Genomic DNA, 25,185 nt, shown 5'->3' on the forward strand with positions numbered 1-25,185 from the left:
AGGCTCCACCACCGCGCCACCTCAGCTGCCTGCCTGCCTACATGGCGCCGCACGCATTACTGGCCGGGGCGCGTGTCGAAGCGAGGAGGAGCGGCGACGAACGGGACGGACCTCGCCCCCGTCCCCGATAAAGCTAGGGGACACCTCAGCGGCGCATTAAATGCGTCTTGTCCTGTAATACGAGCGATAAGCTCGCAATACTGTACGCCTTTCCACCTCCTGTATGCCACTGTGGCAGCCCCTTTCGACTATAAAAGGAGGCCCATGGCATACTGAAGAAGGATTCGGCTCTTTGGGACCACGCACCCCACCATAGCTAGTTCGAGAGCTTAAGAACTCTTTGAAATACATCCACTAAAGCAGGACTAGAGTTTTACGCACCCTCACGGCCCGAACCTGGGTAAACGATCCGTGTACTGATTACTAATCCTGTTCTTCTCGCAACCCTGCGCCCCGGCAACCGTAGTAGGGATTTTTGTGATCCCATAGATGTCGTTCCACACCGACTTTAAGTTCTTTGACAAGAATGTAAACGAAACCAAAGGAAAATAAACGATTTACAAAGTTGCACACCGGAATTTATGTCAGTTCATGTACAAGTGTGTCACTTTCTCTGATTCTCTCCGTAAAAGAGAATATGCACATGTCCATCCTTGGTCGCACTTATCACGCCTCTCTCTCCTCCCGCTTCTTCCTCCACACTCCCATTTCAGCGGGGAGACGAGAAAACAGAGAGGGCGCGCGCGAAAAAGACTTCGCTGGCCCTCTAGGTGTCTCCAGATCACGCCCAAATTCGTGGCTCGTCCAGCCGCGAATTTGGTGGTGCCCTACTTTTATTGGTGCATTTTCCTAGACTTGTTCTTTCTGTGATTCCTCTTAATCCCTCCCGTGTTCTTGCGGCTGATTTCTTGACGGATTGAAGCGTCAGCGGATTTCTCCGGCTGCGTCTCCGGATTTCCTCGATCTGGGGGCAATGCGGCTGCGCATTCGGTTCTCTGCCTCGGAAGCCCCCCAAATCCCCCGCCATTGGTGATTATTTCTGAGCTTCCTCGCCTTAAAATCGGCGCGTTTCTCGGAGCACCTCGAGGCATCTGATTTCAGAAGGTCATCGCCGCGATTTTACGCGAACTTGGGCGGGGCATTGTTCTGAGTTCTTTTTTTTTGTCAAAACATTTGTGCCGCGTCACTGGATTTCGTCGGCCACTTGCTTCAGGGAGCTCACGGATTTGTTGTCCGTCGCCACAAACCTCCCGCCGGTAAGCCGGGGGAATCACATTGCGATGGTAGAGTCGGTGTAGGCAGGAGCAGGCAAAAGATGAGGCGCTGCAGGGGAGAATGGCTCCCCGCGCCGTGCATCATCTCCGTGCTGCTCTTCCTACCAATGGCCTGCGGACGATTGCTCATTGGCCCAAGCGACACGTCGCCGCCACCTGCGCTGACACCAACCTTCATCAAGCAAGTTGACGATTGGGTGAGTAAATTTTCTATGTATTTCATCGCACTCGGTAGTAACATCTGTACTGAGATGGTGTCATTCCATAGTTTGTGATCAAGACCAAAGTAGTTTAGTTTTGGTCATCTTAAGAAGTGAGAATTAACTTATTAAGTACTCCCTCTGTAAACAAATATAAGAGCGTCCGATATTTCTTTACAGAGGGAGTATCAATCCTTTTGTTAGAGAAAAAACCGGTTCAGGAAGGCAGGAATTGCCACCATCGAGACCATACAATGACAGAATTGCAAGGATTGCCCGGCTATATTTCTGATATGGTGTTTAGGTTGGTGCCCTCGCTCTATCAACACATATGGTCCACATGTATGAGCTCATGATGCCGGCATTCAGAATTGTCATGTGGTGCTCTTCGAATTACCTGTGACAGAATAGATAAGATCACTGAATTTCTAGTGGTTCCCAGAGGCCAAAGCTGTTTATGATTTTACTGCATTGAAAATACTGACTACAGATTAAAACCCTGCAAGCAGAAGCAGAGATTTTGAAACAAATTATTAACGTTCCCTCCTGTTAGGTACACATTACTCCTTATTTAATGAGTAGCATGTGTCGGATTAACTATGTTATTATTGGTATGATGCATGTAGACTTATTTTTTCCTTAAGTAAGGAATGTGATGATAATATGATATTGTTCGCAAATATAAGATGTTCTAACTTTTTTCCTAATCGGATGTATATAGACATGTTTTAGTGTGTTTGTTCACTAATTTCAGTCTGTATGTAGTCCATTTTGAAATATCCAAAATATCTTATATTTGTAAACAGAGGGAATAGTCTCTAACTGCTGACTCTCACTGGTACTTCATGGTAGTTTATATTTTTAATGGTCTGGTTTATCATATTATTATTCTGAAAAGGATGCACACCCAGTTTATCTCATCAGCATCTGTTATTGATTAATTTTCACGTACTGACAAGGGTGACCACTCGTTATGATATCTATAGGTGGAACACGCGTGGCTCAAATGTGGATTGGACAAGAAAAGCCTTCAAGATGTTAGAAACTACTACGACTACAACCATGTACTTGATATCATCCATAGGATATCTGATAATAAGGGAACTTCCCCTGTCATTGGAAAAGGTGCAGGCCCACTGACACCAGATATCAAGCAAACTTTGCTGACCTGCTTAAGCAAACAGAATTTTGAGGTTCCAAAAAACCTACCCGATGGTTATATCGAAACACTTATCGCCTCAATAAGAGAAGAGCTGACTCCGGGACCTGCTCCTGCAAATGAAGCAGTAAAACCTCCGCCAGGGAAACCAGCTGACGGTTCTTCATCAGAAGCAACTACAAAAAAGGCAGTGCCTGCAACTAAATCAGTGGGGAAAAAAGACAGCGATGGCATGCCAACTACCACTATCGTTGGTGTGTCCCTGGTTGTTATCGCACTTTTAGCTCTTCTCTGCGTTGGCTGCTGCATGTTCCGTGAAAGTTCTGCGGCTTCTGCCTATGATAATAAGCAACTCCTGAATCTATGTAATGTCTTGTATCATCCATTTTGCTCCAAGTCAACGTTTTTCTTTCTTCTACCACTGACTTTTATGCTTTCATTTGCAGCGGATTCTTGCAAGTCTTCCAGTGTAAATCTAATAGATGTCACTAAGCTGGGAGCATTGCCATTGCAGTCAGAGGCTGGCCAAAATGGCCATGTGAATCAAAGTTCACAGGAAGGCCCAAACACTGATCAAGTTGGCTATGTGAGACTAAGTTCACAGGAAGGCCCAAACACTGATCAAAATAACCATGTGAAACTAAGCTCACAGGAAGACGCAAACACTGATCAAATTAGCTATGTGAAACTAAGCTCACAGGAAGACCCAACCAGTGGTCGAAATAGTGATGTGAAGCTAACTTCGCAGGAAGACCCAAACACTGGCCAAAATAACCATGTGAAGCTCACTTCACAGGAAAGTGCAAACACTGATCCAGCAATCTACAGCAGTTCCGCCGAGCCAATGGCTGCTTCTGTTGATTCTGAGCAAGGATCAACACCAATGCCTCAACCAATGATGCCACCTCCAGCACATCCTCAAGTACTTGCGCCTCAACCAAAGGCTCCTCCTTCACCACCAGCTCCTCAAGCACTTGAGCTGCCTCCGAATGCTTCTCCAGTTCTTTCCTCTGGACCTTCACCGCCACCAGCTCCAAAAGCCTCCCCGCCTCCGCCCTCAGGACCCTCACCACCTACTGCTCCAAAAGCTGCACCACCACCACCACCACCATCAAAATCTGGTGGACCTCTCCCGCCACCACCAGCGCTGCCTGGTTCTTCCAAAACGCGCCCACCACCACTTATGAAGTCAGGCAATAAAACAGACACAGATGAGGATTCTAGTGAAGCTAAAACAAAGCTTAAGCCCTTCTTTTGGGATAAAGTAGCAACAAATGCTAATAAATCAATGGTGTGGGATCACCTTAAAGCTGGATCATTCCAGTAAGTTGGTAGAGATAGCTGAGCTATATATCTAGTTATCTACTATTGTAAGATCGCACCATTTTATAACTAATGGTACTTCTTCACAGGTTAAGTGAGGACGCTATTGAAACACTTTTTGGTTGTAATGCTGACAAGAAGAGTGGTGATGCCAAAAAAGATATAGCATCAAAGGAAGCTGCCCAAGTTGTGAGGATACTTGATCCTAAAAAGGCACAGAACCTGGCCATATCATTGAAGGCGTTGAGTGTTTCAGCAGAGGAAGTTTCTTGTGCAGTTAAGGAAGGTAAAGTGTATTGTCACTCGTTTATACTGTGCAAGTGCATAGCTCTTCCTGGATGAAATGCGGCTTCTTCTGATTCTTGCCAGTCTTGTAGATACAGTTATTTTATTATATTTTTGGGCAAAGCTCCAGTTTTTTTTTAAGTTGCAGTGGTACATCGAATACTTATCCAGCTTCTGGTCTATAACTCCATGCAATAATATATCAGCTGCGTATATCATTTGTGTCTTCACAATCAGGAGTTACGGCTATTCTTCTGTGCTAAGGACAATGAATCACTTGATTTCATTTGTTTCTTCTATTTTTCAAAGCAAATAGTACACATTTCTGCTAAACTGATGTGAGTCTTGTCTTCTAGGTTAACTCTAATTCTTGAACTAATAACAAAGTCAGCAAGATTATGTAGCACGCAAGTGATGTCAAATGCTCAAATCGGCATTTGGTTCTAGACTTAACCACATTTGTGTACATCTGGCCTCCATATTTTGGAATGGACGCCTCAAGCATGGGTTCATGTGCTTCTGACTATTCTATTTGGACATTTAGAACAAAGAACATGTTGATTAAATCCTATTTCCTGATAACATCTTTTGCCTTATCAATTTCCCTCGATAATTTGTAGGAAATGAACTTCCATCCGACTTGATACAGACCTTAATTAGATGGGTCCCGAGTACTGATGAGGAGCTCAGGCTTCGACTATATACTGGGGAACTCTCACAGCTTGGTCCTGCAGAGCAGTTCTTAAAAGCAATCTTCGACATTCCTTATATCTATGAGCGCCTGGACGCATTACTTTTCATGGCTGGTTTACCAGAGGAAACTTCAAATGTAAAGCAATCTTTTGCCACCTTAGAGGTAATAGCATTACCATTATGACCTATTTGGCTTCCACACTATATTCAGTTCTGTTGTATGACTTGTATCAGTCTTGTTTGATGCTCTGTAGTCCTTTAACCGATGAACATTTTTATCAAGTAATAATAGAGATTATCGTAGTGTAGATGTTACCACTCTTCCTGCACCTTGATGTTTCTACCGATCTTCTTATCTCTGCTATCTTGGCATTTAAATCCTGATCAGATGGCTTGTGAGGAGCTTAAAAACAGCCGTCTATTCTTGAAGTTACTAGAAGCTGTACTTAAAACAGGGAATCGGATGAATGTTGGCACGTTCAGAGGAGGAGCTCAAGCGTTCAAACTAGACACCCTGCTCAAGCTTTCCGACGTCAAAGGAACTGATGGGAAGATAACGCTGCTGCATTTTGTTGTTCAAGAGATGATCCATTCTGAAGGTGTCCGTTCTGCACGGGCTGCAAAGGAGCAGACGGGCAGCGTATCCAGTGTGGACAACAATGATCTTATTGAAGAGGAATATAAACAACTAGGTCTGCAGGCTGTGTCCAGTTTAGGAGATGAACTTCAAAATGTCAGGAATGCAGCAATCCTTGATGCAGATCAGTTGGCTATGTCGGTAGCAAGTGTCGTCCACAGGCTTGGCAAAACCAAAGAATTCTTGAACACAAGCATGAAAAGTCTGGATGAAGATAGTGGGTTTCACCGCAAGCTTGTGCATTTCGTGGAGCAGTCTCAAACTGATGTTACTTTCTTGCTAGAGGAAGAGAAGAAAATACGGTCCTTGGTAAAGAGCACTGTCGATTATTTCCATGGGAGGACAGGGAAGGATGAGGGCCTTCGGTTATTTGTCGTAGTGCGGGATTTTCTCGCAATGCTTGACAAGGTCTGCAATGAGGTGAAAGAAGCATCAAAAGTAACTCCAAAGAAAACGAAGACTGAAGTTACTCTGCCTTCCCACACACCCAGGTCTTTTCAAGATCCCCGGCGTAGTTCCCACACACCCAGGTCTTCTCAAGATCCCCGGCATAACCTTTTTCCGGCAATTCAAAACCGGAGGGCAGATAGTTCAAGCTCTAGTTCTGAGGAGGGAAGTTAACTCTAAACGAAGGTACTCTGCCTACCTTTTCCTTCCAGCGCTTGGAGGTTTGCCCTTTGAAAACATTAGTAAGAAGAGATGGAAAACCGGAGCTAAAGAAAAAGCAAGAGATGGAAATTGACGATAAAGCGAACTCTGGCTTTGGTCACTTGTTGCAGCAACAGAATAAAATTGCTGAAGGAAGGCATTCATCTTCCATAACGTCCTTGACAGGCAATTGTTGCACTTTGGCTCCTATCAAACAAGCAAAGGTGATATTCACGATCAAGATGGAGAAGTCGCAACGGAAGCCGTCGAAAGGGGCGGCGAAGAAAACTGACCCCTTAGTTAGGGCGGGCGTGCAGAACAGGGAGGGAGGAAGAAGCAGCAGGCTGGCTGACTGACTGTGACACTGCCTGCTGTTTTTTCGCTTAGGATTTGTACCATCACAGAAAGGAGAGGAATAAATATAGTATTCTTTTAGGGGAATAAATGCAGCATTAGAAAGAAAGAGATGCACCACACAGGCTCATAAACATGATAATACCTTTGCAAAGAGCAAAGCTGTAAATTGTCATCCTTTCAACTGAAACATCCTGTGTGTTCGCGTCATGTGATTATATACTCTGGGCGACTTGGTGTGCCTTTTGCAATGTGGCGTGAGACCTAGTACCAGATTCGTGCTGCTGTGCTGTGGTCGATCTGTACCTACCGTTTCTGCACCGTCTGGATAGTCAGGGCACTCAAAACAATGTGCAGCGCTGCTATATTAGGAGTGATAATTGTTTCGTCTCCCGTGCCATTTCTTTACAGAATCCTTTTTTATCCCAGGTATTACTAGATCGCAAGTATTTCCCGCCAAATGTCTTGCTCGTGAAAAACATCGCCACACATAGTCCACTACTCCCCGCCAAAATTCCATTATCCCTGACTCGAGCCGTAGCACACCTACGTATTGTAAAGACGAGAGCATCCTTAGTCTAACAGCTTCGCAGATTAATTTTAGTAAGGATTTCGCAGTTATATCGAGTTCTCTAACCATGAAAGAATTGGGCAAGAATAGACGATGGAAATTTTCGACCAAGAACAGAGTGGTAGAAATTGGCAAGTAAGCAATCCATAGGTGCAACTTTTATATAACGTACTAACAACGAATTACAAAGGATGCAACCATTGTCCACGGCTAGTTTAGCACCGGTACAAGCACACAGATTCAGAAACTAATAGCAGTACTACCATCCTAGAAGTAAAACGCAACACCTAGGCAACATTTAACTGAACACGCTACTACACAGAACTGGATACAGCCGAGCACCCACGACCACCGAGGAGGAGTCGTCATCTAGCTATCGTCGTCGGCAGCCACGGCCTTGCTGCCACCGGCCTTCTTGGGGAGCAGGAGGTTGTGGATGTTGGGCATGACACCACCGCTGGCGATTGTGACCATGCCGAGCAGGCGGGAGAGCTCCTCGTCGTTGCGGACGGCGAGCTGGATGTGGCGCGGCACGATGCGGGTCTTCTTGTTGTCCCTCGCCGCGTTCCCGGCCAACTCCAGAACCTGCACAAACAAGGGAGTCGCAACGGTTACTTCCAAAATTCCACAAAGTTTCGAGCGCAATTAGCAAGCAGAACCGCCTAGGCCCAGACAAATCTGAGAGCAGGCAGAGACAAGTATCATCCTCATCCGAAACCCTAGAAATATTCCCCAATTTGCCGAACCAACCACCGACCGACTAGACACCGACCGCTAGAAATTCACCACAGAAAACAGCAAAATCAGGCATTGGATGACATAATCCCACGCACCTCAGCGGCGAGATACTCCAGCACGGCGGCGAGGTAGACGGGGGCGCCGGCGCCGACCCTCTCGGCGTACTTGCCGGCCTTGAGGAACCGCGCGATCCTGCCGACGGGGAACTGGAGCCCGGCCTTGGAGCTCCTGGAGATGGCCTTCTTGGCGGCGCCCGAGCCGATCGCCTTGCCCCTTCCGGCCATGTCTACAGTACTCGGAGTGGATCCGCGGTTGTGAAATGGAAAGCGAGGCGCCGGGAGGAAGTGCGGAAGCGGTGTGGTGTGGGTATACGGCTGGTAGGAAGGAGCGGTGGGTGGGGATTGGGTTATATAGGCGAGGGGATCCAATGCGAGGGGAGTGCGCGGATCGGTGACGTGGCGGAGATTACGTGCGCCGAGCGGCGAGATCCTGTCCGTCAGATGGGAAGAGCCGTGGGGCGGTTGGTTTTTGGTTTGCCGCCTCGGATTTTCGCCGTTTCGGGGTCGGTCGTACGCCGCCCGCTGCTCTCCGCGGCTATGGGCCGCCGGCTTCGGGTCTTCTGTTCGGCTGCTTCTCGTTTTCATTTCCTTATGAGAAAGCTAGTGCGTGTTTTTTTTAAAGGAGGCGCTTGCCCGGCCTTAAACTAATGCCCTTACACATGTCCGTTAAAGTGACACAATGTTTAGCGAGCAACGAAGCAAAGCAAAAGAGATACATGCCCAAAAGCGGATACATAGCAGCGCAATGCTAGCATAGACAGTGAAGAAAACACTAAAGGCTATCAGGGTAGCGGGGGCGGCAGCTTGCCGGTGGTGTCCGTTAGAAGGGAGAGAGGGATTTGGTGGAATAGTTGTTGTATTGCTTGAGCCTCGTGGGCATATATATAGGAGTACATGGTCAATTTGGAGTACAAGACAAGCCGGAACATATCCTAATCTATCTCGTATTTCCTAACTAAACATAATACTCAACATCCCCCGCAGTCACAACGGTAGCGACGCAGACGGTGAGACTGGAGAAGAATCCGAAGGCAAGCCGACGGACACCCCCCACAGTCGTAACGGTCGACGCATCGCGGAAGTCGTGGCTGGAGTAGAAACCGACGAGGTTGCTCAAGCAAGGCGGTAGCCCTTTGTGCCGTTTGTCGATGTAGCCGAGAGCGTATGGTGGTGTAACCGTGGTCGAGGTAGCCGTGTGAAGAATGTCGTGGTCGATGTTGAGTCGGGGTGGCCGGTGTCGAGGAAGCCGCCGTGGAGCCGCGGGCGCAAGGGGGCGCCGAGTTAGCATGGGCGCAATGGTGTCGAAGTAGTGGTGCGCCGGGGAGAAGACGATGTTGACGAGGCGTCGCGCCGGGGTTGCCAAACCCGGGGACACGTCGTAGACGAAGGCACGCGTCGGTGTTGCCAGCACCGGGCATGCGTAGACGGTCGAAAACGAAGTTGACGAAGTGCCGCACCAGGCTTGCCAGGCCCGGGGACACGTCGTGGACGAAGGCACGCGGCGGTGTTGCCAGCACTGGGCTTTCATAGACTGGGACCTGCACGAGCTGTACGCCATGTCGAAGAGGTCGGAGAGGCCAGCAGAGAAGGACTCGACGACGGTTGTGGCGCCAATCAGCGCGGGGCCAATGTCGCCCGCGGTTGTCGGAGTAGACGAAGTGGTCGGGGTAGATGACGGCGACGCTGACGACGGGCTGGTGCTTGACGAAGACGAAGGAGATGGACGGGCGGCTGCGGCGGCTATGGGGGTAGCGGTGGCGGCGGCCGAAGAAGAGCGGCGGCGGCGGCGGCTAAGTTAGGAGCGCGACGGTGATGCTCGAAGTAGGCGAAGCACCCTGACACCGTGACGAAGGCCGGCGCGGACGATGGCGTTCGCACGCCAAAGAAGACGGCGCGGCGCATACCACGGGAAGTCGACGCGCGGGGACAGCGAAGTGGACCGCGGGCCGCAGCGCTAGGGCCCGAAGGGGCGACGCAGCGGCGGCAGGCGGGTCGGGGTGACGGCGGGAAGACCTCGGGGCGGCGGCGGGGACGGCGGGCCACGATGCTGCGGCCCGAAGGGGCGACGCAACGGTGGTTCACGAGTCGGTGCAGCCGTGGGGACGGCCTCGGGACGGCGGCGTTGACCGTGTGCCACGCGCGCTACGGCCGGATGGGGCGACGCAGCGGTGGCGCGAGGGTCGGTGCAGCCACGGGACGCCCTGGAGCGGACGGCCTCGGTGCGACGGGGGACCGCGGGCCGCGACACTACGGCCTGAAGAGGCAACGCAACGATGACGCGGGTCGGTGCAACCAGGAAAAAAACCACGGGGCCAATGCATTAGCACTTAGTGAATACATGAACTCCTCAAACTACGGTCATCACCGGGAGTGGTCCCGATTATTGTCACTTCGGGGTTACCGGATCATAACACATAGTAGGTGACTATTGACTTGCAAGATAGGATCAAGAACTCGCTATCGGTGTCAAAACCGGCAGATCTCGGGTAGGGGGTCCCGAACTGTACGTCTAAGGTTGATGGTAACAGGAGACGGGGGACACAATGTTTACCCAGGTTCGGGCCCTCTCTATGGAGGTAATACCCTACTTCCTGCTTGATTGATCTTGACGAATATGAGTATTACAAGAGTTGATCTACCACGAGATCTTAATGGCTAAAACCCTAGAAGTATAGCCTGTATGACTATATCTGTTTCCGTACTAAGCCCTCCGATTTATATAGACACCGGAGGGGACTAGGGTTATACAAATTCGGTTACAGGGAAAGGAATCTTCATATTTGGACGCCAAGCTTGCCTTCCACGCCGAGGAGAGTCCCATCCGGACACGGGAGAGAGTCTTCGGTCTTGTATCTTCACAGCCCATTAGTTCGACCCATGTCCAACAGGCCGGACGCCCGAGGACCCCTTAGTCCAGGACTCCCTCAATAGCCCCTGAACCAGGCTTCAATGATGAGGTGTCCGACGCGCAGATTGTCTTCGACATTGCAAGGCGGGTTCCCCTTTCCGAATACTCCAGGATAGTCTTCGGACGCAACAAACGTGTCCGGATCTGCACACACAACCGCAGAGAGTATAATATTTCACGAGTCCAATCCGCTGACAACTCTTTGTAGTGTGACATCACATCTGCCCGGTCATTATTTTGAACTGTTTTCGTCTGCCGTTCCACGTTTCGAGACGCGGTTTTCATTGGCACGTCTTGTCGAAGCAGAGATTGTGTCCCCTTATTGCGGGATTCTCATCAATACGGGCGTGGGTAACCCAACCGTCCGTCGTCATGATTCCTTAGGAATAGGCAGGTTTCCAGGTTTAGGAGGGGGCGTTCGATATCTATTTCCTTTATAAAGGAGCCAAGGGTCGCCTCTATCTTTTACGCCGAGCCCTTCCAACCTCGAGTTCCAGCACCCAAGGTTCGACTCCATTGCTTCCAGCTTCCTAGTCATGTCCGGACCCAGCCCACAAGGCCGATGGGTGGCTTCCTCCGTTACAGAGGAGGACACTGCGAAGCTCCGGGCGGCCAGATATCTGACCGCGGAGATCCCCCACAGACTTCCTGCTCAAGGGCAGGTTATTCCGACTCCCAGATCCGGCGAGAGGGTAGTATTCATCTCTCACTTCCTCCGAGGGCTAGGATTTGCTCTTCATCCCTTCGTCCGGGGGCTCATGTTTTATTACGGACTAGATTTTCACGATCTAGCCCCAGATTCTTTCCTCCACGTCTCGTCGTTTATCATCGCGTGTGAGGCCTTCCTTCGTATTCCCCCACACTTTGGCTTATGGCTCAAGACCTTTAATGTGAAGCCGAAGGTGGTCGACGGGAAACAGGCGGAGTGCGGTGGTGCTACAGTGAGCAAGCTTACCAATGCTCTCTGGCAAAAAGGCTCCTTCACCGAAACTTCCAACCTGAAGGAAATATGCCCTAGAGGCAATAATAAAGTATTATATATTTCCTTATATCATGATAAATGTTTATTATTCATGCTAGAATTGTATTAACCGGAAACATAATACATGTGTGAATACATAGACAAACAGAGTGTCACTAGTATGCCTCTACTTGACTAGCTCGTTAATCAAAGATGGTTATGTTTCCTAGCCATAGACATGAGTTGTCATTTGATTAACGAGATCACCTCATTAGGAGAATGACGTGATTGACTTGACCCATTCTGTTAGCTTAGCACCCGATCGTTTAGTATGTTGCTATTGCTTTCTTCATGACTTATACATGTTCCTATGACTATGAGATTATGCAACTCCCGTTTACCGGAGGAACACTTTGTGTGCTACCAAACGTCACAACGTAACTGGGTGATTATAAAGGTGCTCTACAGGTGTCTCCAAAGGTACTTGTTGGGTTGGCGTATTTCGAGATTAGGATTTGTCACTCCGATTGTCGGAGAGGTATCTCTGGGCCCACTCGGTAATGCACATCACTATAAGCCTTGCAAGCATTGTGACTAATGAGTTAGTTGCGGGATGATGTATTACGGAACGAGTAAAGAGACTTGCCGGTAACGAGATTGAACTAGGTATCGAGATACCGACGATCGAATCTCGGGCAAGTAACATACCGATGACAAAGGGAACAACGTATGTTGTTATGCGGTCTGACCGATAAAGATCTTCGTAGAATATGTGGGAGCCAATATGGGCATCCAGGTCCCGCTATTGGTTATTGACCGGAGAGGTGTCTCGGTCATGTCTACATAGTTCTCGAACCCAAAGGGTCCGCACGCTTAAAGTTACGATGACAGTTATATTATGAGTTTATATGTTTTGATGTACCGAAGGTTGTTCGGAGTCCCGGATGTGATCACGGACATGACGAGGAGTCTCGAAATGGTCGAGACATAAAGATTGATATATTGGACGACTATATTCGGACACCGGAAGTGTTCCGGAGAAGTTTCGGATTAAACCGGAGTGCCGGAGGGTTACCGGAACCCCCCGGGGAAGTATTGGGCCTTAGTGGGCCTTGAGGGGAGAGAGAGGGCAGCAGCCAGGAGGTGGCGCGCCCCCTCCCAGGAGGAGTCCTAGTTGGACTAGGAGAGGGGGGCGCAGCCCCCTTTCCCTCTCCCTCTCCCTCTCTTTCCTTCCCCCCTTCTTTTCCTAGTAGGACTAGGAAAGGGGAGTCCTACTCCTACTAGGAGGAGGACTCCCCCTCTCTCCTTGGCGCGCCTAGGGCAGCCGGCCTCCCCCTTGCTCCTTTATATACGGGGGCAGGGGGCACCTCTATACACACTTGATATACGATATTTTAGCCGTGTGCGGTGCCCCCCTCCACCATATTACACCTCGATAATACCGTTGCGGAGCTTAGGCGAAGCCCTGCGTCGGTGGAACATCATCATCGTCACCACGCCGTCGTGCTGACGAAACTCTCCCTCAACACTCGGCTGGATCGGAGTTCGAGGGACGTCATCGAGCTGAACGTGTGTAGAACTTGGAGGTGCCGTACGTTCGGTACTTGATCGGTCGGATCGTGAAGACGTACGACTACATCAACCGCGTTGTGATAACGCTTCCGCTGTCGGTCTACGAGGGTACGTGGACAACACTCTCCCCTCTCGTTGCTATGCATCACCATGATCTTGCGTGTGCGTAGGAATTTTTTTGAAATTACTACGTTCCCCAACAGTGGCATCCGAGCCTGGTTTTATGCGTTGATGCTATGCACGAGTAGAACACAAGTGAGTTGTGGGCGATATAAGTCATACTGCTTACCAGCATGTCATACTTTGGTTCAGCGGTATTGTGAGATGAAGCGGCCCGGACCGACATTACGCGTACGCTTACGCGAGACTGGTTTCACCGTTCGGAGCACTCGTTGCTTAAAGGTGACTGGCGGGTGTCTGTCTCTCTCACTTTAGTTGAACCGAGTGTGGCTACGCCCGGTCCTTGCGAAGGTTAAAACAGCACCAACTTGACAAACTATCGTTGTGGTTTTGATGCGTAGGTAAGAACGGTTCTTGCTAAGCCCGTAGCAGCCACGTAAAACTTGCAACAACAAAGTAGAGGACGTCTAACTTGTTTTTGCAGGGCATGTTGTGATGTGATATGGTCAAGACATGATGTGATATAATTTGTTGTATGAGATGATCATGTTTTGTAACCGAGTTATCGGCAACTGGCAGGAGCCATATGGTTGTCGCTTTATTGTATGAGATGCAATCACCATGTAATAGTTTTACTTTATCACTAAGCAGTAGCGATAGTCGTAAAAGCAATTAGTTGGCGAGACGACAACGATACTACGATGGAGATCAAGGTGTCGCGCCGGTGACGATGGTGATCATGACGGTGCTTCGGAGATGGAGATCACAAGCACGGTGCTTCGGAGATGGAGATCACAAGCACAAGATGATGATGGCCATATCATATCACTTATATTGATTGCATGTGATGTTAATCCTTTATGCATCTTATCTTGCTTTGATTGACGGTAGCATTATAAGATGATCTCTCACTAAAATTTCAAGATAAAAGTGTTCTCCCTGAGTATGCACCGTTGCGAAAGTTCTTCGTGCTGAGACACCACGTGTTAATCGGGTGTGATAGGCTCTACGTTCAAATACAACGGGTGCAAAACAGTTGCACACGCGGAATACTCAGGTTAAACTTGACGAGCCTAGCATATGCAGATATGGCCTCGGAACACAGAGACCGAAAGGTCGAGCGTGAATCATATAGTAGATATGATCAACATAGTGATGTTCACCATTGAAACTACTCCATCTCACGTGATGATCGGACATGGTTTAGTTGATTTGGATCACGTAATCACTTAGATGATTAGAGGGATGTCTATCTAAGTGGGAGTTCTTAAGTAATATGATTAATTGAACTTAAATTTATCATGAACTTAGTACCTGATAGTATCTTGCTTGTCTATGTTAATTGTAGATAAATGGCCCGTGCTGTTGTTCCGTTGAATTTTAATGCGTTCCTTGAGAAAGCTAAGTTGAAAGATGATGGTAGCAATTACACGGACTGGGTCCGTAACTTGAGGATTATCCTCATTGCTGCACAGAAGAATTACGTCCTGGAAGCACCGCTAGGTGCCAGGCCTCCTGCAAGAGCTACGCCAGAAGTTATGAACGTCTGGCAGAGCAAAGCTGATGACTACTCAATAGTTCAGTGTGCCATGCTTTACGGCTTAGAACCGGGTCTTCAACGACGTTTTGAACGTCATGGAGCATATGAGATGTTCCAGGAGTTGAAGTTAATATTTCAAGCAAATGCCCGGATTGAGAGATATGAAGTCTCCAATAAGTTCTATAGCTGCAAGATGGAAGAGAATAGTTCTGTCAGTGAGCATATACTCAGAATGTCTGGGTATAATAATCACTTGATTCAACTGGGAGTTCAACTTCCGGATGATTGCGTCATTGACAGAATTCTTCAATCACTGCCACCAAGCTACAAGAGCTTCGTGATGAACTATAACATGCAAGGGATGGATAAGACAATTCCCGAGCTCTTCGCAATGCTAAAGGCAGCGGAGGTAGAAATCAAAAAGGAGCATCAAGTGTTGATGGTCAGTAAAACCACTAGTTTCAAGAAAAAGGGCAAAGGGAAGAAGAAAGGGAACTTCAAGAAGAACAGCAAGCAAGTTGCTGTTCAGGAGAAGAAATCCAAGTCTGGACCTAAGCCTGAAACTGAGTGCTTCTACTGTAAGCAGACTGGTCACTGGAAGCGGAACTGCCCCAAGTATTTGGCGGATAAGAAGGATGGCAAGGTTAACAAAGGTATATGTGATATACATGTTATTGATGTGTACCTTACTAATACTCGCAGTAGCACCTGGGTATTTGATACTGGTTCTGTTGCTAATATTTGCAACTCGAAACAGGGGCTACGGATTAAGCGAAGATTGGCTAAGGACGAGGTGACGATGCGCGTGGGAAATGGTTCCAAAGTCGATGTGATCGCCGTCGGCACGCTACCTCTACATCTACCTTCGGGATTAGTTTTAGACCTAAATAATTGTTATTTGGTGCCAGCGTTGAGCATGAACATTATATCTGGATCTTGTTTAATGCGAGACGGTTATTCATTTAAATCAGAGAATAATGGTTGTTCTATTTATATGAATAATATCTTTTATGGTCATGCACCCTTGAAGAGTGGTCTATTTTTAATGAATCTCGATAGTAGTGATACACATATTCATAATGTCGAAGCCAAAAGATGCAGAGTTAATAATGACAGTGCAACTTATTTGTGGCACTGCCGTTTGGGTCATATCGGTGTAAAGCGCATGAAGAAACTCCATACTGATGGAATTTTGGAATCACTTGATTTTGAATCACTTGGTACTTGCGAACCGTGCCTCATGGGCAAGATGACCAAAACACCGTTCTCCGGAACTATGGAGAGAGCAACAGATTTGTTGGAAATCATACATACAGATGTATGTGGTCCGATGAATATTGAGGCTCGTGGCGGATATCGTTATTTTCTCACCTTCACAGATGATTTGAGCAGATATGGGTATATCTACTTAATGAAACATAAGTCTGAAACATTTGAAAAGTTCAAAGAATTTCAGAGTGAAGTTGAAAATCATCGTAACAAGAAAATAAAATTCCTACGATCTGATCGTGGAGGAGAATATTTGAGTTACGAGTTTGGCCTACATTTGAAACAATGCGGAATAGTTTCGCAACTCACGCCACCCGGAACACCACAGCGTAATGGTGTGTCCGAACGTCGTAATCGTACTTTATTAGATATGGTGCGATCTATGATGTCTCTTACTGATTTACCGCTATCGTTTTGGGGTTATGCTTTAGAGACGGCTGCATTCACTCTAAATAGGACACCATCGAAATCCGTTGAGACGACGCCTTATGAACTATGGTTTGGCAAGAAACCAAAGTTGTCGTATCTTAAAGTTTGGGGTTGCGATGCTTATGTGAAGAAACTTCAACCTGATAAGCTCGAACCTAAATCGGAGAAATGTGTCTTCATAGGATACCCAAAGGAGACTGTTGGGTACACCTTCTATCACAGATCCGAAGGCAAGATATTCGTTGCTAGGAATGGATCCTTTCTAGAGAAGGAGTTTCTCTCGAAAGATGTGAGTGGGAGGAAAGTAGAACTTGATGAGGTAACTGTACCTGCTCCCTTATTGGAAAGTAGATCATCGCAGAAATCAGTTTCTGCGACACCTACACCAAGTAGTGAGGAAGTTAATGATAATGATCATGAAACTTCAGATCAAGTTATTACTGAACCTCGTAGGTCAACTAGATCAAGATCCGCACCAGAGTGGTACGGTAATCCTGTTCTGGAGGTCATGTTACTAGACCATGACGAACCTACGAACTATGAAGAAGCGATGGTGAGCCCAGATTCCGCAAAATGGCTTGAAGCCATGAAATCCGAGATGGGATCCATGTATGAGAACAAAGTATGGACTTTGGTTGACTTGCCCGATGGTCGGCAAGCCATTGAAAATAAATGGATCTTCAAGAAGAAGACTGACGCTGATGGTAATGTTACTGTCTATAAAGCTCGACTTGTTGCGAAAGGTTTTCGACAAGTTCAAGGGATTGACTACGATGAGACCTTCTCACCCGTAGCGATGCTTAAGTCTGTCCGAATCATGTTAGCAATTGCCGCATTTTATGATTATGAAATTTGGCAAATGGATGTCAAAACTGCATTCCTGAATGGATTTCTGGAAGAAGAGTTGTATATGATGCAACCGGAAGGTTTTGTCGATCCAAAGGGAGCTAACAAAGTGTGCAAGCTCCAGCGATCCATTTATGGACTGGTGCAAGCCTCTCGGAGTTGGAATAAACGCTTTGATAGTGTGATCAAAGCATTTGGTTTTATACAGACTTTTGGAGAAGCCTGTATTTACAAGAAAGTGAGTGGGAGCTCGATAGCATTTCTGATATTATATGTGGATGACATATTACTGATTGGAAATGATATAGAATTTCTGGATAGCATAAAGGGATACTTGAATAAGAGTTTTTCAATGAAAGACCTCGGTGAAGCTGCATATATATTAGGCATTAAGATCTATAGAGATAGATCAAGACGCTTAATTGGACTTTCACAAAGCACATACCTTGACAAAGTTTTGAAGAAGTTCAAAATGGATCAAGCAAAGAAAGGGTTCTTGCCTGTACTACAAGGTGTGAGATTGAGTAAGACTCAATGCCCGACCACTGCAGAAGATAGAGAGAAGATGAAAGATGTTCCCTATGCTTCAGCCATAGGCTCTATCATGTATGCAATGCTGTGTACCAGACCTGATGTGTCCCTTGCTATAAGTTTAGCAGGGAGGTACCAAAGTAATCCAGGAGTGGATCACTGGACAGCGGTCAAGAACATCCTGAAATACCTGAAAAGGACTAAGGATATGTTTCTCGTTTATGGAGGTGACAAAGAGCTCATCGTAAGGGGTTACGTTGATGCAAGCTTTGACACTGATCCGGACGATTCGAAATCGCAAACCGGATACGTATTTACATTGAACGGTGGAGCTGTCAGTTGGTGCAGTTCTAAGCAAAGTGTCGTGGCGGGATCTACGTGTGAAGCGGAATACATAGCTGCTTCGGAAGCAGCAAATGAAGGAGTCTGGATGAAGGAGTTCATATCCGATCTAGGTGTCATACCTAGTACATCGGGACCAATGAAAATCTTTTGTGACAATACTGGTGCAATTGCCTTAGCAAAGGAATCCAGATTTCACAAGAGAACCAAGCACATCAGAAGACGCTTCAATTCCATCCGGGATTTAGTCCAGGTGGGAGACATAGAAATTTGCAAGATACATACGGATCTGAATGTTGCAGACCCGTTGACTAAGCCTCTTCCACGAGCAAAACATGATCAGCACCAAGACTCCATGGGTGTAAGAATCATTACTATGTAATCTAGATTATTGACTCTAGTGCAAGTGGGAGACTGAAGGAAATATGCCCTAGAGGCAATAATAAAGTATTATATATTTCCTTATATCATGATAAATGTTTATTATTCATGCTAGAATTGTATTAACCGGAAACATAATACATGTGTGAATACATAGACAAACAGAGTGTCACTAGTATGCCTCTACTTGACTAGCTCGTTAATCAAAGATGGTTATGTTTCCTAGCCATAGACATGAGTTGTCATTTGATTAACGGGATCACCTCATTAGGAGAATGACGTGATTGACTTGACCCATTCCGTTAGCTTAGCACCCGATCGTTTAGTATGTTGCTATTGCTTTCTTCATGACTTATACATGTTCCTATGACTATGAGATTATGCAACTCCCGTTTACCGGAGGAACACTTTGTGTGCTACCAAACGTCACAACGTAACTGGGTGATTATAAAGGTGCTCTACAGGTGTCTCCAAAGGTACTTGTTGGGTTGGCGTATTTCGAGATTAGGATTTGTCACTCCGATTGTCGGAGAGGTATCTCTGGGCCCACTCGGTAATGCACATCACTATAAGCCTTGCAAGCATTGTGACTAATGAGTTAGTTGCGGGATGATGTATTACGGAACGAGTAAAGAGACTTGCCGGTAACGAGATTGAACTAGGTATCGAGATACCGACGATCGAATCTCGGGCAAGTAACATACCGATGACAAAGGGAACAACGTATGTTGTTATGCGGTCTGACCGATAAAGATCTTCGTAGAATATGTGGGAGCCAATATGGGCATCCAGGTCCCGCTATTGGTTATTGACCGGAGAGGTGTCTCGGTCATGTCTACATAGTTCTCGAACCCAAAGGGTCCGCACGCTTAAAGTTACGATGACAGTTATATTATGAGTTTATATGTTTTGATGTACCGAAGGTTGTTCGGAGTCCCGGATGTGATCACGGACATGACGAGGAGTCTCGAAATGGTCGAGACATAAAGATTGATATATTGGACGACTATATTCGGACACCGGAAGTGTTCCGGAGAAGTTTCGGATTAAACCGGAGTGCCGGAGGGTTACCGGAACCCCCCGGGGAAGTATTGGGCCTTAGTGGGCCTTGAGGGGAGAGAGAGGGCAGCAGCCAGGAGGTGGCGCGCCCCCTCCCAGGAGGAGTCCTAGTTGGACTAGGAGAGGGGGGCGCAGCCCCCTTTCCCTCTCCCTCTCCCTCTCTTTCCTTCCCCCCTTCTTTTCCTAGTAGGACTAGGAAAGGGGAGTCCTACTCCTACTAGGAGGAGGACTCCCCCCTCTCCTTGGCGCGCCTAGGGCAGCCGGCCTCCCCCTTGCTCCTTTATATACGGGGGCAGGGGGGCACCTCCATACACACTTGATATACGATATTTTAGCCGTGTGCGGTGCCCCCTCCACCATATTACACCTCGATAATAACGTTGCGGAGCTTAGGCGAAGCCCTGCGTCGGTGGAACATCATCATCGTCACCACGCCGTCGTGCTGACGAAACTCTCCCTCAACACTCGGCTGGATCGGAGTTCGAGGGACGTCATCGAGCTGAACGTGTGTAGAGCTTGGAGGTGCCGTACGTTCGGTACTTGATCGGTCGGATCGTGAAGACGTACGACTACATCATCCGCGTTGTGATAACGCTTCCGCTGTCGGTCTACGAGGGTACGTGGACAACACTCTCCCCTCTCGTTGCTATGCATCACCATGATCTTGCGTGTGCGTAGGAATTTTTTTGAAATTACTACGTTCCCCAACACAACCTATGGTAGCGGGAGTGGTTTTACGTCACTGAACCCCGCGGTACCAAGTGGGCAGCTATACCTGCGTTTCGCTCTGGCCCTCCATTACAGCTTGCATCATGGATTAATAAGGGGCTGGACTAGGGATCAGTTGATGAAGTGCAGACTCTATAGAGCCGTGTCCGAAGCCTCCTTGAGAAGGACATCGATCTTGTCAACGTGATTCAAGTAATGCTAGTCTGCCGAGCCCTGCCATGCCAGCATCGGCCTCTCCGTATGTGGTAGTTTAATCCGAAAGGACCACGGACCCTCCAACACTTCTTTGGCGCTACGCACAAAGGAATGTGGAAGTTGTTTTTCGGGAAACGAAAATAGTGGCCGGACACCACCAAGGACATCGGCCTCGACTGCAACCATCCGGATACCTCGGTAAGCGCTCGACTCCCGAACAATTTTTAGTTAAGTATGCCGTAATATGTTACTGAGCAAACTATCTCCTTCCAGGGCTGGATAAAGAAAGTGGAGCGAATTAGGTGTTCGGCCCCCCTTCCCGAAGACTCAGCGGATCCCGTGCTAACAAGGATGCTGGCCCCAGCACCGCACCGGGTGCCCGTGAAGGAGGACCAGGCGGAGAGCGGGAAGGCTAAAGGTAGCCTCCATTCCGAGGGGATATCATACACTGTGTCTGGGGAGACCAAGGTTCCCCCGCCTGAAGACAAAAGTGAAGGAGAAGCCAACATCCCTTTTCCCCATGGTAAGAAAAGGGTTGCCTCCGAAGATTGGGAGGAAAGGGCTCCTAAGCGAGGCAAGATGCCCCTGTCAGGCAGCTAGGGCTTGGAGGACGACATCGTCGCACAGTCCCACAATGAGGACAAGCCTCTAGCCAAATCGTAAGTGAACAAGGGTGTTTTTAAACATATCCCGTTCCTTTCCCGTTACCAAGGTAACATCTAGAATATATGTTTTTGCAGCTCGGCAAACAGTCTTCTTCACCAATCCTCTTCCTCGGGGGATCTTCTTCCGGAGATGATGGAAAGCGAGACACCTCCACCGATCTCCTCGCCCAATAAGGTGGACGACTTTGAGGTGTCGTCCCGGAGGGTCTCTCCTGGTCAACAAGTGGTGCGAAGGGTGATGAAGACACTACCCGAAGGTGATACTTCGGTAGCCCAGGGTCCAAGGGCCAACAATAAAGGCCCCGGACTGTCTGGTTTATAGCCGGAGATGACTCTAGGGACGAATGAACGGATCCCTTTGAAGGGAGGCCGTACTCCTACAGCAGCTTACGGAGATCCAGAAGTGCCGGATATATTGACGAACATGCTGTGTCAGGCGTCTGTCTCAGAGGAACATCGTACCTCGATGGGTACGGTTGTTGAAAGGGTTCTGTCCGCGAAAAGCGGATTGAATGAAGCCTTCACGAGCCTGCTAAGAGGCTTCGAGGTTTGTACTGTAATATTTCCGATTGTGTTTTATTCACAAAATGCACCCGTGTATAGATAGTAGCCCCTGAGACTCTGATTGGCTTCCCAAGGGAGGCGATCAGAGGATAAAAAAGATATGCCCAGGAAATAATCTAATTAATTGGAACACAGGCTGTTTCCTCCCTGGCGACTGCCCGAACTACAGAGGTTGCAGAACTGCAGCGGAAGCTTGACGTAGCGGATGATGACATCACGCTTATCAACAGGCGGCTTGACGAGGCACAAGGTATCTCTTTGCATGCACGTGCTTATAATATAAGAAGGATGCTAGGAATTGTATACTGAAATATGCATGACTGCAGATGGTGCTGCCGCAGTTGAGATCCTTCGGGCTGAGTTGGCCCGGGCCAAGGAGCAGGCCCGGATTAGTAATGCGGCTGCCGAAAAGGCATCGGTCGAATTAAAGGCCGAACAGGCTGCTCGGCGCCAGTATGAGGAGAGAATATCCACGATGGCGCTTAAGCTAAAGGATGCTGCTAGCCGCTGAGAATTTCTCGAGAAGGATAATAAAGCCAAAACGGCTGATCTTGACAAGGCCTTACGAGAGGCGAAAGAAGCGCAGTCCGAGTCTAGAGCAGCCCGGGAGGAGATCCGGCAAGCGGGGGAGATCGCGGCTGGTAAGCCCTTTTTATTACGAACTAAGTTCGGCGATCCGAATTATGCCCCGCTGAATCAAGTGTGGAGTTCTCCAGACGCATTGTTGGACTTGTCGAAGAGTGTCTCCGATGCGACGCAGTTTTTCCAAGCGCAAGAAGGACGTGCAACAGAAAAGCTGTTCTGGTCGTAGTTTAGCATGCCGAAGCATCCGTTGTTGCTGAACGAACAGATGGCTCAGTGGGCAGAGCTCCACAAGATATCCAGATCTGCCATGAAAGACGTCGTGGTCCGGCTATGGCCGACCGAGCCAATTCCGGATAGTTATTTCAGTTTGGTGCAGCGACTTGTTGATGCGGTGCCGCGTATCGACGCCGTTAAGCGATCAACGTGCATTGAAGGTGCACGGATGGCCTTGGCCCGTGTCAAGACATACTGGGCGAAGATGAAGGCCACCGACGTTGCAACAAAGAGTCCACCCAAGGGCAAGGACCACCACGTACCGGAGCATTATTTCGAGGATGTCTTAGAGGGTGCCCGCTTGATAGAGGGTCAGTGCTCGAAAGACATAATATTCGAGTGAAATGTATTGGAATTGTAAAAGACAATATTATGATATAATAAAGTTATTTTTCATTGGCTCCTCCTGTGTGGCCGTTTTTGTATAATCTGAAAGTTTTCCAGTCGTCGGCTTCAGCCCCCTCGTAGAAAATACGGGGGTGTTCAGAAAAGCACTTGATCACTCTTAACCCAACGTCTTGGTCCATGAAGGAGGTGTCAATGCAGCGAACTAGGCAATCGGACTATATGGCGTTAACACTTTCACTTAGCCATAGGAGTTTTACGATGGGTCTAGGATATAGACCCTGGTATGTACGTGGTTATCCCAATATGGTGCGTTACATGTATGACCTGAAGAAAGGTCCTTCGTGTAATACAGAGGGAATCACGAAAGATTCCGATAAGTCATCGAGTGGTTGACCAGCTCTCGCCGCACCATGACAGTCAGTTTTTGGCTTTCTCTACTGAGGTGTTTGACCAGATGAACCGGAAACACAATCGCAGTAGTTCTCCCTTTACTACCCTAGCCGATAGAGCGGAACGTAAGGTAGTAAGCACAGGAGCCGGGCAACCCAACTATTGACCCAAGACATGATTTGGAGCTGATGCATATAAGGCCAAACTCGCGACGCCGAAGTATGCTATAAAGCTGTTCGGACTTGTTGGCAACTCATTTTGTTCCCATACTGAGCCCCTGGCAAGTTATGGCGGGGTGCGCGTGTGAAACAACCAAAAGAGCAAAATTCAGTTTTTTAGAGAAAAGTGAGTACTAAGTACGGATTATGCTTACTGGAACCCGAGTGATATGCCAATCATCATTTTACAAATAATAACACCGCAACCCCGGCTATTTGACATGCCATGGGTCGGCGACTGAGAAAAAGGCACTTTACAGGCTCAAAAATAGAGAGTGCAGTCTACAAAAAGTTGTTTTGGACCTCCCGTCGCACGTCTGCGTCGCCTTTCCTCGGTGAAGGGGCTCCTTAACAGGAGTGGCCTTTGGGTAAATGTACAAACCCGAACTCTGATAGGGTCCGTGAGATGACCGGCCTTTTCAGCCACCTGTAGTAAAGGATAATGAAAAAGAAAGAGTAGTTTAGAAAAGAAAGAAGAAGGAGTTTATGGGAGTACTTGTAGGCCCGTCCGTATTGTGCTTCCGCCGATGCCCAGGGTATTTGAAGTGCATAGTTATGTATGCGCGGTACAGATTTCGCGGGTATATGAGGCGGACGGCGGAAGCCGAACTGCTAGTCCAACTCCGAATTTGGTCGGTCCTGTTGGATGGAGACCGGCGGCTTAATGGCTGACGAGGTATGCGGTTTAACAAGGCCGCTTTGTACTTCGGCTGAAGTAGCCGTAGTATGGTCCTCTGTTCGGAGGGAGCGCTTCTTACGCTCCCCTGTAGAGGTGTGTGTTACGTATACCATGTTCACTATTTTTACTTCGGGGGGAAATTGCTTCTGACCCCCGGTATTTGTTTGGTGAGTCTCTTCGTCGTCGCTATCACCGGGCGCCCTCTTCCCCTTGTGTTCGACGTTGAGCTTGCCGGCCTGTTTGAAGACCCAACAACTTCTGTTGGTGTGATTAGCAGGTTTATCGGGGTTGCCATGAATCTGGCAAGGCCCATCCAATATCTTGTCTAAATTGGATGGTCCGTCTTTGTGTTGCCTTGAATGCCTTTTTCCGTTGACCGGATTTGGGGCCGCTGAATCCGGCGTTGACCGCTGTGTCGTGCGTTCCTTCATTATCAGTCCGACGTTTGTGTTTACTGCGTCGTGGCTTGCTGTTGCCGTCTCAGACTTCGGAAGTGCCCGGATCGCTGGCGCTGTTGCTTCTACGAGCGAGCCAGCCGTCTTCTCCCGCGCAAAAGCGGGTCATCAGAGCGGTAAGGGCTGACATGGATTTTGGTTTTTCTTGACCGAGGTGGCGGGCAAGCCACTCGTCCCGGACGCTG

General features: G+C 48.2%; 2 protein-coding genes across 4 annotated transcripts; one reads left to right on the top strand and one right to left on the bottom strand.

Moving 5' to 3' along the window:
* The first annotated feature begins 647 nt into the window (after nucleotides 1–647).
* On the top strand, nucleotides 648–6,824 carry LOC123052486 (formin-like protein 11). 3 transcript variants are annotated; one of them, XM_044475675.1, is made up of 7 exons: nucleotides 648–839; nucleotides 923–1,471; nucleotides 2,461–2,998; nucleotides 3,080–3,956; nucleotides 4,046–4,242; nucleotides 4,862–5,097; nucleotides 5,323–6,824. In XM_044475675.1, exons 2-7 carry the CDS (start codon nucleotides 1,316–1,318, stop codon nucleotides 6,190–6,192), a joined length of 2,874 nt encoding a protein of 957 aa, XP_044331610.1. In that variant the 5' UTR covers nucleotides 648–839; nucleotides 923–1,315; the 3' UTR covers nucleotides 6,193–6,824. The 3 variants fall into 3 exon arrangements, with proteins under 3 accessions (XP_044331610.1, XP_044331612.1, XP_044331611.1); XM_044475677.1 differs by having other exon boundaries at nucleotides 651–1,471; nucleotides 5,323–5,979; nucleotides 6,231–6,824; XM_044475676.1 differs by having other exon boundaries at nucleotides 652–839; nucleotides 929–1,471.
* Nucleotides 6,825–7,311: 487 nt separating this feature from the next.
* Nucleotides 7,312–8,261, bottom strand: LOC123052487 (protein H2A.7). The gene is made up of 2 exons (NM_001426750.1): nucleotides 7,978–8,261; nucleotides 7,312–7,729 (listed from the first exon to the last, which is right to left on the bottom strand). The coding sequence occupies exons 1-2, from the start codon at nucleotides 8,164–8,166 to the stop codon at nucleotides 7,514–7,516; spliced, it is 405 nt and encodes a 134-aa protein (NP_001413679.1). The 5' UTR covers nucleotides 8,167–8,261; the 3' UTR covers nucleotides 7,312–7,513.
* Between the last annotated feature and the right edge of the window lie 16,924 nt (nucleotides 8,262–25,185).

This window comes from Triticum aestivum, chromosome 2D, assembly GCF_018294505.1.
Source record: "Triticum aestivum cultivar Chinese Spring chromosome 2D, IWGSC CS RefSeq v2.1, whole genome shotgun sequence".
NCBI classification, from domain to species: Eukaryota; Viridiplantae; Streptophyta; class Magnoliopsida; order Poales; family Poaceae; genus Triticum; species Triticum aestivum.